The 14,000-nt window shown below is 41.1% G+C and overlaps 2 protein-coding genes and 1 non-coding gene across 4 annotated transcripts; 1 reads left to right on the top strand and 2 right to left on the bottom strand.

Moving 5' to 3' along the window:
- On the bottom strand, nt 1–13,392 carry LOC109545704 (FERM domain-containing protein 8; the record flags this gene model as incomplete). Of its 2 annotated transcripts, XM_048662060.1 has the most annotated exon segments (10): nt 1–152; nt 206–473; nt 620–749; nt 808–1,019; nt 2,680–2,818; nt 2,896–3,061; nt 3,117–3,377; nt 9,346–9,504; nt 11,294–11,415; nt 13,206–13,392. In XM_048662060.1, coding segments are annotated over 10 exon segments (1,761 nt in total). In that variant the 5' UTR covers nt 13,358–13,392.
- LOC109545705 (glucose-dependent insulinotropic receptor) lies at nt 3,754–9,356 on the top strand. Its single transcript, XM_019916538.2, has 4 exons — nt 3,754–4,151; nt 7,830–7,964; nt 8,499–8,648; nt 8,701–9,356. Exons 1-4 carry the CDS (start codon nt 3,953–3,955, stop codon nt 9,312–9,314), a joined length of 1,098 nt encoding a protein of 365 aa, XP_019772097.2. The 5' UTR covers nt 3,754–3,952; the 3' UTR covers nt 9,315–9,356.
- Nucleotides 13,393–13,588: 196 nt separating the features above from the next.
- On the bottom strand, nt 13,589–13,670 carry Trnas-gcu. Its single transcript has one exon. It is a non-coding gene; the product is annotated as a tRNA-Ser (tRNA).
- Between the last annotated feature and the right edge of the window lie 330 nt (nt 13,671–14,000).

Genomic DNA, 14,000 nt, shown 5'->3' with positions numbered 1-14,000 from the left:
TTAATAGCTGAACGACCAAGATCCCATCTGGCCAATACAGTGTCCTTCGTCATCAAACGTTGCCAGCGTAAGTTTGCTCAACTTTGTGCTCAGAGCTGCATGGTTTGCACTGTAAGGGGGCGCAGCTGCACCTCCAGGAGGATTGTGATTGTCTGCAAAAAACCCATCTGGCTTGCCGTGATTCCAAAGTTGTTGTTAAGCTCACCATTATCGCTGTTGCTCTGACTTTCGCACATTTTGTTGTCCACTTCGTCATTAGACTTTGATACCACTTGGGACACATACGAGGTGATGAGCGTGTCCATCAAGGTGGCCTGTCTGGAAAACACCTGCAACATCTTGGACACTCTGGCGCCATTTTCCACCACCAAGAATTGCACAAACAGGCAGGGAAGACAGTCCGGGTTGTCTTCTCTGGACGGTTTGCTGCAATCCCAGCTGAACTCCTCGTAGCGGAGCCCCAACACGATTTGCTTCGAAGAGAAAGGTGTATCAGTCGGAGATTTGAACAAAGAAAACTTACTAAAGGATGAGTTCTCGCTCCTTCAATTTGTCTGATGTTGATGACACCATTCTCATAGCAAATGCAAAACACCTTTAAGCAACATGGAACACTTACACAATTCAGATCATCGATAATGTACAACCCGCGCGGATTGATTGCCAGCAAAACGGGAACATCCTGATGGGTGAGCAGGGAAATCAACCCCCGGACGGGCTCCTCGATCTGTCCTTCGAAGAATGCCGCCCTGCAATCAACTTTACATTGCAGGCTTTTGTTGAGGATGATTGAGTGAATGTGTTCACCCATAGAAAGGCAACCCCCAACAGTACTCCAGGTATTTTTTCATCAGTTTCTTGTTGGTGGCCGTGCTAGGGATGCGCTTGAACTGCTCCAGTAGCCGCACTTCTGCGGAACTTTTACTGCTGATGGGCAGCCACGTCCATGTGGGACTTTTCCTCACATGAGCCGGCAGGAATTTCGATTGCTGTTCCCTGAAGAAGTGCGTTGTATGGACCTAAGCCACACAGGCCAATTAAAAATCCTCACTGTATCTTTGATATCGTGCTTTAGGTATCAACAAACATGCAAATTTGTCGCTAATATGCATAGTAATTGCATTTTTCGCAAAAGTTTGATCAACTTCATTGTTGTTGCAAAAGCATCTTTTCTATCGTCGTCCATTGATTGAGAACAATCAATCCAACAGATTGAGGTTATCTAGTGCGCCGATAGACAGATGGTGGATTAATAGGGTGTTTTGATAGTTACACTCTCCTTAATATAGTAATCTATCTGTATTGGTTTAAATTAGGTAAATAATATATAGAATTTCACTTATTCAACTTAACCTAACCTATACACATGGCTGCTTTAAAGGTAAAATGAACACTTAAATTTGTATTTTGGGCATCATGAGGACAATATGGTGATATCGGATATGTGGAATTGAAACGCGAGGGTTCTTTGTGCACTGTACAACGTAGAATTTGCCCAGAATCATTAAAATGATCCTCGCAACAAAAAAACATTGATTTTGATTTAGGAACATCACGTCTAGTTGCTTTGAACCATAAAACTTTACGTGCATAATCATGGGGAATGGCAGGGGAAGGCTTGCATCCTGGCACAAAACACAACTTATTTTGTGATCCATACAAGTCACTATTTTCCATTATGCAAGATAATAACAATCAATAAAATAATGATAATCACAATAACCTGAATAATAAAACAAAGCTGCGAAAAAAAAAAAAAAAAACACGAGACACTTTGTTGATATGACCTTCTACGTCACAATCGGGATAAGCAACCGACGAACCGGATTCGGCGTTTTTGGCGGAAAACATCTGATTTGAATTTAAATTCGCTTTAAAATTATTATGGAGACTTTTTTTGTAAAAAAAATTTGATCAGTGTAATGTTGGCCATAACTACTACAAAAAAAGTGAAAACACCCTATTGTCCCTTTCGGGAATTCAACAAAATACGTTGTTTTCCTTCTGGTTAATTTTCAGTAAATTTGCTTGTGTTTGTTAGCTGATGGTTGGAGTGATTGTTCTAATAAAGCTAGAAAAATATACAAAAAGTAAAAGGTAATAATCTGAAAAGTCCTAAATAATCTAAACCGACCCAAACTGAATGAATCTACACGTTAAGTATCCAAGGAAACAATTTTCGTTAGGTTAAAACGTTTTGCGCAGTTTGGCAACACTGCTCGAAATTTAGCCTGAAACGGTGATTTTCCTCAAATTGGTGAGTGTTTTCTGGCTTAATTTCTCTAATTTTCTCTTTGTTTTTGGCTTCACATAGTTTCGCCCTAATGTGGAACGTTTGAAGAAGCGTGGCATCAAGTGAAGAAGGGCTCCATCTTTTCGGTTCTATAAACTCTTGAACTGAAATTTGACAGCTCTTTTCTATTTTGTGGACTTTTCCACCAGAAAATTTGCATTTAAGATCCAAAAATTGTTGCAAACAATGAAGACTGATGTTGCGAAGTGAGCTTATGAAGTGTGGTATAGAAGGTAAGAAAATCAATGAAGCGGAGGAAAGTGTAGTGTTTGTCTCCATCCACGAAGACGATGGGAGAAGATCGCTAGAGAAGTGGCTTCTGAGGAAGTCGATCAGATTGTCCCTTGATCTGAACTAGCATACATTTGCAACGCATAGGTACTTACCTGCAAATTGTAAGGTCCCAGTTCCTCCCGAGCTTGAATCCCACCCAGCATGATCAGATAGGCGATCTCCGACGGATATCGCCCATTCAAAACGTTATATTTGCACTCTTCATAGAGCAGCTCTAAGATCTTTTGGTCTCTTTAACAGAAACATCAGTCGTCTCTGGATCGAGATATCGGGATTCCAACGGGTCAAGGTTTGGAGGCAAAACTCACTTGATTCTCTCCTCCAGCTGTTTGGTAACGAATATGTTCCTCTGAAACACCAGCTTCGGCTCGTCCTTTTCCATCCGGCCCTCGGAGGCGTGCCCATACTTTTCGATCAGATTGCGCCAGTTTTGCCTCATTTCATACGGTTTGGAGTAGGGCTTCAGCTGAATCTCTGGGGAATCAACATTTCGGTTGTTTTCATCAGCTGCTCCATCAAACTCGCTCACCTAAAATCGGACTGATCATCCACAAAGTGAACACTTGAGCAGCCAGCTGCTTGTTCAAGCCCAGCTCTTCACTGTTAACGATCGCCTGGCAGATGAGCTCGCAGGTGGCTGATGGCGTGTCTTCAATCTCCATCATGATAACGGTTTTGTTGTGCAGATAAACGCACATGGGAATAACCGGACCTTCAAATCGGTCGTTGCTCGCTGCATTTGGCGCACTGGTTGCTGCAGGTGGAGCTGCATTGGCCGCTGACGCTTTAGCTGCAAGAGGAAAAGTGAAGAAGTTGAGGCTGTGGAAGATAGGTAAAGTTCCCAACTTGGTTCGGATGTTGAAGATCAACAGCGTGGTACGTGGGGGAGAGTTTGGCAACAGGTGTCAAGTCAGGAAAGTGTCAGTGAAGTGTTTTTTTGACGTCCATCTTCATCACGTCGATAGATCTTGACAACTGGTGACGTTCACGTACATTGTCACGTCGTTTTCACGTGATTATCAGGTTTTTTGATGGAAAATCTTTCTGAAAATTCACTGATTCAACCATAAACGTTGGAAGTGATCCGCGTGTCCTCCTCACACCTTGACATGATTAGCGCTCCTTATCTGTCGATGTCACGGTCTGCGACCAGAAAATTCAAACAAGCAGGAGCAAATTGATGGGTAAACAGGCACGGCCGCCTTATCAACCATATCCCTTTGCGGGCGCAATTCTATTTTCAATCTATCAGGATGAAGTTTTATCTGATCTATTTCGGTGTGAGTGAGTGATGGCCTTTTATTAAGTGCTCCATGATCCCGTGGTATTAAGGGAAAAACAAAATAATTGATAAATCGCGAAATTATGATGTTCACAAGTGCTGATAGCACTGCACAACATGAGGCAAACATGGGCAACAGCCTGCCCACTGACTCCGAGCTCGACGATCCGCAAGTGAACCGCTATTTGACCGTCTACGACTATGTGATTCCATTAGTTGGAGCCGTTTTAGTGCTGGTCAATTTTAGCGTTGTGGTTTCCAGTGGCTTACTGATACGAAAACGTAAGTTTCACCGTTAAAGTGCGCACTTTCCGTCCAAAGAAATACAGCCACTATCAGAGATGCTTTTGCAAGCACCAGTAGGTATCTTGCATCTTCAGAAGGGCTGCATGCGCCAAGCTGCCAACCTCTGAAGATGCACACCCCTTTTGCTTGCAAAACGTCAGGAAGAAACCATTTTAAACGACAGCCTAGAAGCCCTATCAACTCACCAGTATATACATTTCTCAGCGACTTCAACCGTAACAGAAACTGGTGAGTAAATTCCTCATCAAACTTGGACAGCAACTGAAATTGTTGAACTTTTCCGGTTTGAGGCCGCATTGGAAAATAATTCTCTTCTCTAACCCGACCAGAAATTTTCCAAAAATTCTTCCTCAAAGTCTGGCCAAGTAGAAACCTATTTTTACTGCCGGTCGATGGCGAAAGATCCGGTCTATTAGTGCGCCAACTGTTTGGTTTAGAGCCAATTGTCCTTGATTTTTGGAAATTTTTTGAACTGGCAGGTCAAATTTCCATGGGACTTTATGGGGCTGTTTGGGCTTTGCTTACCTGAGGCTAAAGACTGGCCCCCAAAAGACTGGCCCCCCAAAACTTTACGTTATAAATTGGGAAATTTGAGGCTTTTCTTGAGTTTTTGACAGGTTTTTGCAAATTTCGACAGTTTTCAGCGGCGCTAACGAGAGTTCAACGACACTTTTGCACTTTTAAACGCTTTAGACCAAAAATTGCCTCAATGTCGTCAACATGACTAGGAAAACGTTATTCTACTCGATAAACACAAAAGACTCGTGAATTTATTGAGTTTTTGGTATATTTTGCCAAATTTCTATACGTTGACTAGATTAACGGAGTTAAATGTCAGTAATGTCAAAAAAGACGCATTTCCGTCCCAATCAAATTGCATTTGTTCTTAGATTTAGAAACCAAAACTGTACAAATTTCGATAGATCGACGTTTTCTGAACTGTTTGTGTAAATTTCTCAAACGGGGTGGCGATTTTCCGGCGGAAAAGCGATTTTGAATATGTCGTGTACCTTTGACGTTTACTGTCAGTGCGGGCTAGTGGCGTGTACCAACAAGGCCTGTTTAAAATGCGGCTTGATCCGCATTGAAAAAGCTTGCTGGACTTACGGAGGCAACAAAAATCGCAAATCTGGGAATTTTTTCGGAAGAAACTCAAAAATTAGTGAATGCCTGAATTAATTAGCAATGTTTTTCGTAAATGAACTTTTTCTTATTTTTTTAAATTTCGAATCGCCAATCATGACTTCAGTACGTCAAAAATATCCCTAACAAGGCAGGGAGCACATTAATGCAGTCGCCAAATGCAAATTGTTTTCTAATCACCTTTGACAGGTCTTAAATAATTGCATGCCAGGAGAAATTCCGCAGCATGTTTACCATCTAACATCCGACATACTGCCAAAGAATCGGTCTCAAAACTCCACTTGTGTAGTCAATGAAGTATGTCGCTGCCCCACTCACATTGTCAGTTCAGTAGTCTGAAGTTAGTGAAAATTAACGCATTTCGGTTCCAATCAAATCGAGAAACTCGCACTTGTTCTTAGATTTAGAAACCAAAACTGTACAAATTTCGATAGATCGACGTTTTCTGAACTGTTTGTGTAAATTTCTCAAACGGGGTGGCAAATTTCCGGCGGAAAAGCGATTTTGAATATGTCATGTACCTTTGACGTTTACTGCCAGTGCGGGCTAGTGGCGTGTACGAACAAGGCCTGTTTGAAATGCTGCTTGATCCTCATTGAAAAAGCTTGCTGGACTTACGGAGGCAACAGAAATGGGAAATCTGGGAATTTTTTTGGAAGAAACTCGACAATTAGTGAATGCCTGAATTAATTAGCAATGTTTTTCGTAAATGAACTTTTTCTTATTTTTTTAAATTTCGAACCGTCAATCATGACTTCAGTACGTCAAAAATATCCCTAACAAGGCAGGGAGCACATTAATGCAGTCGCTAAATGCGAAATGTTTTCTAATCAACTTTGGCAGGTTTTAAATAATTTTATGTCAGGAGAAATTCCTCAGCATGTTTACGATCTAACAACCGACATACTGCCAAAGAATCGGTCTCAAAACTCCACTTGTGTAGTCAATGAAGTATGTCGCTGCCCCACTCACCTTGTCAGTTCAGTAGTCTGAAGTTAGTGAAAATTAACGCATTTCGGTTCCAATCAAATCGAGAAACTCGCATTTGTTCTTAGATTTGGAAACCAAAACTGTACAAATTTCGATAGATCGACGTTATCTGAACTGTTTTGTGTACATTTCTCAAGCGGGGTGGCGATTTTCCGGCGGAAAAGCGATTTTGAATATGTCGTGTACCTTTGACGTTTACTGTCAGTGTGGGCTAGTGGCGTGTACGAACAAGGCCTGTTTGAAATGCTGCTTGATCCTCATTGAAAAAGCTTGCTGGACTTACGGAGGCAACAGAAATGGGAAATCTGGGAATTTTTTTGGAAGAAACTCGACAATTAGTGAATGCCTGAATTAATTAGCAATGTTTTTCGTAAATGAACTTGTTCCTATTTTTTTTAATTTCGAATCGTTAATCATGACTTCAGTACGTCAAAAATATCCTTAACAAGGAAGGGAGCACATTAATGCAGTCGCTAAATGCGAATTGTTTTCTAATCAACTTTGACAGGTCTTAAATACTTTCATGTCAGAAGAAATTCCCCAGCATGTTTTCGATCTAACAACCGACATACTGCCAAAGAATCGGTCTCAAAACTCCACTTGTGTAGTCAATGAAGTATATCGCTGCCCCACTCACCTTGTCAGTTCAGTAGTCTGAAGTTAGTGAAAATTGACGCATTTCCGTCCCAATCATATCGAGAAAATCGCATTTGTTCTTAGATTTAGAAACCAAAACTGTACAAATTTCGATAGATCGACGTTATCTGAACTGTTTTGTGTACATTTCTCAAGCGTGGTGGCGATTTTTAGGAGGACAAGCGATTTTGAATGTTTCATGTAATTTTGACGTTAGCTGTCAATGTGGGCTAGTGGCGGATACGAACAAGGCCTGTTTGAAATGCGGCTTGATCCACATTGAAAAAGCTTGCTGAACTTTCAGAGGCAACAAAAATTGTAAATCTGAGAGATCTTTGCAGGATGCTGAATACTTTCTCGTCTATTAAAAAGCTAAGTTCCAAATAGCCGATTTTCTTTTATCTAACTTTGTAATTGTTGCTTGAAAAATTGTAATTAAATGAAGTCTGAAACTGGTGAGATTTTCGGGCCTTTAGGCCCTAACACAAATAAGTTTTCCTAACATTTCGCAAGCACTAGTGGCTTGCATCTTCAGAGGTCAATTGCTTGGCTGCCACCTCTGAAGGTGATAGTCACTCATGCTTGTAAAACGTTAGGCACTAATTATTTTTTTGCTTGTTTTCCAATCTTCGGGTCGATTAGCCAAAGAAACTCATAAACCATTTGCGTAACTTTCTGGTAAATCACTCATTTTTGCCAAATTAATGTCAGCAGAAGCTCCTTAATCAGTTGATGCATTTATTACGGCTGATCGATTATCTTCGAAATTGATTTATGCATGATTAATGTGGGTCGACCCTCGTAGTCTTTTTTGAAACTGCTGTTGCCAGATGGGGATTAATTCCTCAAAGCTTCAATTTTTCTAACCGAGGCATTTGTTTGCAGGTATAGAACCGAGGTACACTTATCTGTTTTTGGGCAATGTGGCAATGACGGACACTATCATAGGAATATCTATCTTGTTTGGTCAATTCTACCCGAAAAGTCACCGGAACCATCATGTTTGTGCCATTCAAATGGGTTTGTATTATTTGATTTTTAACACAATTCACATTTTTTCTTGATAATTTAGAGGCATTAAGCCTTCTTACGCGGACGACACTGCTTCGACTGCCAAAAAATCATATTTCTGCCTCTAAACAGTGTTTTTTTCAATTGGAACTGAGCCGTGTATGTTCATGTAGAAGCGGTTGAGGTTTTCTGGTCAATTTCAGGAAAACCCCAACTTGCGGAACAACAAAACTGCGAAAAACTCTTTCCTGCTGCAAAACAAGTTGTTTTTCTACCGTGTTTTGCCTAAAGTGCTTAGCACAACTTTTGCAACATATTTTCTAACTTTCATTAAAAATTCAGCATTATAGGAGTAAAAGTTGTGCTGAAACCTTTGGTCACTTTGCTCACAATCTAGTGTTACACTAGAAGTGTTGCGCTTGTTAGTGTATTCTAGAGTAGAGATTCTCACAACACTGGAGAGGTTTTATGAATGTTGTTACTACCCTCAAGAATAAAAAAATCCGCTTTGAAAAAATCTGACAATTCCTGTTGAATCCTTAGGCATGATTGTATCCAGCACCCTTTCGTCCATCTACTCCGTAGGCCTGCTCGCAGTAGACCGATTCCTCTACATCGTCTACGGCATCAAATACTGCAAATGGATCAGCACAGTGCGCGTTCGAATAGTTATAGGCCTGACCTGGCTGATGGGTAAGTTTCTCCTACAGTTCTGCTGCATCCTGCTACAGTTTGAGGTTTGCAGCGATGATTATCGGGTTTTTGCCTCTCTTCGGCTGGTCCGGCGACACTTCGGATGGCAGAGTGTGCTGGTTCATCGTAGTGGCGCCCAGTCCTTTGATCATCGTCACGGTTTGCATCGGGATCATTCCAATCATCATTGTGATGGTGCTCTATTCTATCATTCTGTATCACGCCTTGGTCAACATCAAGCAGATTCAGTGCTCCATCTACACGGTGAATACGATTTCCGAGCAGCTGGAGGCGTTAGAGAATCTGCGAATGTTCAAAGGGACTGTGGAGGTGCCAATGAAGCCGGTGAAGCGAAAATCGGAGGGCAGGAAACCGTCGCAAACAAAAGCGCCCAACAAGTGGAAAGCTGTGAAAATCGTCCTCTTTACCACGCTCAGTTTTCTTCTGACCTGGTCGCCCTATTTTTTCGCCTGCATTCTCTACGTGGGCGAGCACTGCGGCCTGGATGAGGATTCGGAACCGTGCAAAACCCTGCGGCTCTTAATTGCCAGCCCGCTCACTATCTTAGGCTTCACCAACAGCCTGATCAACCCCCTGATTTACGCCTGGTGGCACAACGGGTTTAGGACTTACATGCGGAAGACGCTTAAGATGTGCTGCAGGTGAAGTGTGTTGGAGCCATATGAAATAAACTCACTGTGATTGTCATTGATTTCCTCATAAACTGCCGCGGATTCCTTCTTCCCATCTCCTCCAGTGTTCCATTGCGTTGGAAGCACGCTGTAGTTCTTCAGTTCTTGGCAATAGCCAGAGTCGCTGGTGTAGGAGGTGGAGACCGATGCAATCCTGGGAGGAACTAAAAAATATCCCTTGGAGTTCCCCAGCAAATTTATCTTAGGCGCTACTGAACTTTGAAACTTTGCATGCAAACAGCAGGGAAAGGTGCAAGGACTGTGAAAAATCGAAGAAATTAGCCCTTTAAGAGTAGGTACAAACAAAAGTAACCTAGTGGACAAACACAGAACAAACGATCCTTTTTCAACCGTCACTAGAAAAATCCCGTAAAAACTCCCACTTTCGGCGCCAGTGAACTCTAAAAATCCTCACGCAAAAAGCCAGAAAAATTACGCCTAAGGCTTAAAAAAATCGAGAAAAATTGCCCATTGAAGGCACAAAAGCGACTCAGTGAACAAACAAAGAACAAACGATACTCTTTGAATTCGCACTAAACAAATCCCGTAAAAACTGCCACTTTCGGCGCTACTGAACTTTGAAAAAGAGCCATTCAAACCCGGGGAAACGTTATGCCCAAGATTTTAAAAATTCGAAAACATTCGCCTTTTAAGGGCACGAAAGTCGAACTGTGAGCAATCAACGAACGGTCGATGCTTTTTAAAAAAACACTGAAAAAAACCTTGCAAAAAAGCCCATTTTTGGCGCTACTGAACCTTTGAAAATCCCCATGCAAAAGGCGAGGAAAGTTGCAACAAGGACTTTAAAAAATCGAAGAAATTTGCCCTTTAAGGGCACAAACGCCACCTATTGAACAAACAAAGAACAAACGATCTTTTGGAAACTATCACTGGTAAAATACCGTAAAAACTCCCACTTTCAGCGCTACTGAACTGTGAACATCCTGATGCAAAGGGCCAGAAAAATAACGACTAACACTTGAAAAAATCGACAAAAAATGCCCTTTGAGGACACAAAAGCGACCCAGTGAACAAACAAAGAACCAACGATACTCTTTGAACTAGCACTAAAAAAATTCCGTAAAAACTCCCACTTTCGGCGCTACTGAACTTTGAAAAAGAGCTGTTCAAACCCCGGGAAAAGTTACGCCCAAGACTTTAAAAAATCGAAAATATTCGTCTTTTATGGGCACGAAAGTCAAATTGTGAGCAAACTAAAGAACAGTCGATGCTTTTTAAAATAACACTGGAAAAACCTTGTAAAAAGGGCCATTTTCGGCGCTACTGAACTTTGAAAATCCCCATGCAAAAGGCGGGGAAAGTTGCAACAAGGACTTGAAAAATCGAAGAAATTAGCCCTTTAAGGGCACCAACATATTGGATTGCACCAACATAAAACCAGATTCTCTTGAAAATACCATTATAAGAAACACCCTTAACTTTCGGCGCTACTAAACTTTGAGCCCGATGCAAAAGGCGAGCAAAGTTAAGGCAAAAACTTTGAAAAATCGAAAATAATCGCACAAAAGCCACGCAGCGGACAAACAAACGATACTTTTAGCCTAGCAATAGAAAAATGCCGAAAAACTCCCACTTTCTGCGCTACTGGRCTTTGAAAATCCCCAGACAAACGACACGGAAAGTTACACCGTAGAATTTGAAAGATCGCCAAAATTCTTCCTTTGAGGGAACAAAATTCACCCGATGGGCAAGAAAACAACYGACAACTGACGAGGAATGTTAAACWAAAATTTGAAAATTTGTGAAAATTCTCCCTTTAAGGGCACAAAATCCGCGCAATGGACAAGAAAAGTACCAACTTTGCTTTTTGAAATAGCAGCTGAAATAATTCGCGACAACACCCACTTATGAGCCTTAAAACTTCGCACGCGAAAGAGCAAAAAAAAACAAAAATTAGCTCTTTAAGGGCACAAAAACCCCAATTGAACTTACTGGGATTGTCATTGTAATCGTCAAAGCCTGCATGATCTTTCTTGTCGCTTACAATCGAGCTTTTCTCGTTGCCCCATTGAGTTTGCAAGCCTGGATAGTTCTTGAGCGGCTCCTGGCAGTATCTGGAAAAAATGTTAAAAGCACTGAATTAAGATCAGATTCGACCAAGACCAAGCGTTTAAAGTCCCAAGCACAAGAAGTGAATGAACTTTCAAAGCGCTCTGTATATTAAATGACGTCGTTTCTATCCTGCTAGTTTCGATTCTCTGCCATCATCAGACCCTCTGAAATTTATTTTGAATTTTTGTGTTTTGTATCAAACGTTTGCAATGCTTTTATAACTTTATTCGTTTCTTCACTCAGGATTTTGCATGTACTTTACTCTTCTTCCGCTCCTCAGCTGCATGTATGTTGCATTTTATTAAGGAAGATCGACTGTTTATACCCTTTATAACCATCATCAGACATTTTACAACAGATTTTCAATTTTTCTTGGTATAGCAGTGTCTTGCAACTCTCCTGCCTTTGACATTCAGCAAAGCCGCAAGTTTTTACATTGTTGCTTTTCATAGGAAAAAGTGGGCTTTCTGACGACAGACAAAGTTTCGGTTTCTGTTCATCACCAAATTCTTGGTAGTACATTTTCGAAATTTTGAAAATTTTTAAACAAATTTAACAGTCTGTTCACAATTTATTTCTGTACCTACATCCAGAAAGGCTTCCTACCGCCAGCCGATAACCATTTTTCAGGAAAAGTCGATTGCTTAAAGTGTAAAAGTTTCGATTCGTTTCCATCATCAGACACTTAGCAACATATTTTCAAAGCTTGCTCATTTGTCCAGCGGTTTCTAGCCAAAGTGTACCCTTTTGACATCAAAAAAATAGAAATATTTAAGTCGGTTTTCTGAATCAACGCAGTTTCGATTTTTCGCCATCATCAAACCAGATGCACGATATTATTACACGAGGTGCGATTTTGCTGGTGAAGCAACCAATCGGCGCCGCACGGCATTTTTTAGATAAATTCGGTTCTTCAAAGCCTAAGGGTTTCGATTTTTKATCATCGTCAGACAGTGTGCAACGTTGATTTTTCACACTTTTTTGGAATCCTGTTCCAAAATTCGATTCCACATCAATTGCAACACTTTGCAACATYAWWCCCTAGTTTCTTCGTTTTCTACTCAGTTTTTTGCAACTTTTTGCCACAAATTTTCACAGTGTTGCCTTTTATAAAGAAAAGTCGGGTTTTCGAAGTCTGAAGTTTGGGCATTCGCAATCATAAGACATTGTATAAGGAATTTTTCAGCGTTGTCCACTTTTCAATTAGGTGTTTGCTGTTTGTCGTGCAAAAATCGTGTTTTTCCAAAATGAAACAAGCTAAAATCGCTGTAGTTGTTGCATTTTTTATAGAGGAAAGATGGTCTGTTCAAACCCTTAGAGTTGCCATGTTCTCTCAACATCAAACACTTTTCAGCACATTTCCAAAGTTTGTCTATTTTCCACGCAATTTTTTGCTCAAAAATCCGTTTTTCGGCAGCCAGAAAAGAAACAAAAGTTTACGTGGTTGCGCTTTGTAGAAAAAAGTCGGGTTTCTGAGGCAAACATTTTTGTTCGTCAATTTACAACGACTTTTTAGCCAATTATTGAATTGGGGTTTCTTTGTTTCACGATCAAATTTGCAGTTTGTTACAATTCGTGGACCAAATTGTTCAAACCTTCACAGTTTCGACCTTCCGCCACCATCAAAAAATTAACCGAGTTAGAAAAAGTTGAATAAAATCCAGTCGAGTGTCTTAAGAGAGGACAGTTTCCTTTTCGCCCACCTTGGAAGAATTTAACCAGGCAAAGCAAGAAATCGATGCAAAAATGCGATTTCTGCGCCAGTGAGGCTCTGAACAACCCGTTTACTTACCCGTACTGATCAGTGATGTACTCGTTGTCCTGAGCACTGTACAGTCGATTCCTCACTGGAAACTCCACAGGAATAACTGTAACATTGTAATTACTCGACTGGATAATGATCTGTTGAGTGTCTTTCCCGTCTTTGCCGTTTCCATTGTCCATGCTGGTGCATTTGGAATGGAGCGGCGCTTTAATGGAAAGCTTTGCCGAGTTTGGATATCAATAAGTTGGTATTTGCGCAGTGGCAGGGAGGAAATCGGGTGGAAAACCATTGCCAAATCGGGTGCGAAACTGTTTTAGCCCATACTTCACTGGAAATTATTGAATGGCACTGAGAGAAAAATTGGAAAAATTTGCATCAATTCAAGAAATTAAAAAAAAATTAAAAAGGACCGACGAGGATGGGATTCGAACCCACGCGGGCAGAGCCCATTGGATTAGCAGTCCAACGCCTTAACCACTCGGCCACCTCGTCTATTGCTATCCAAGTGCAACCAACGCTTGAAGAGCCGTGTAGCGTTGAGCAAAATTGAGATTTTGTGCAAAAAAATCCCCACTCGCAAAAGAAAACAGCGAATCTCCCAGTGGAAAACTAAAAATTCCAGACATCAGCAGAAAGTATTGGCGCAATTTCACGCGAACAGTGGAAAATCTTCGGCACAATTTTCTCAATCAAACCCCCAGTACATTGAGGAAACCAGGGGCGGATCCAGCTTTAAATTCAGGGGGGGTTAGGTAGAAAAAATACAGTCTTCTGATGTCTATGAAATTAGAAAAATTATCGTCGTTTTGTGCAAGGGTGGCG

Source organism: Dendroctonus ponderosae, unplaced genomic scaffold, assembly GCF_020466585.1.
Source record: "Dendroctonus ponderosae isolate FM_Combo_2020 unplaced genomic scaffold, Dpon_F_20191213v2 Dpon_F_20191213_10, whole genome shotgun sequence".
In the NCBI taxonomy this organism is placed as follows: Eukaryota; Metazoa; Arthropoda; class Insecta; order Coleoptera; family Curculionidae; genus Dendroctonus; species Dendroctonus ponderosae.
Note: the sequence above shows the minus strand (reverse complement) of the source record. Positions and strands in the feature narration are given on the sequence as shown.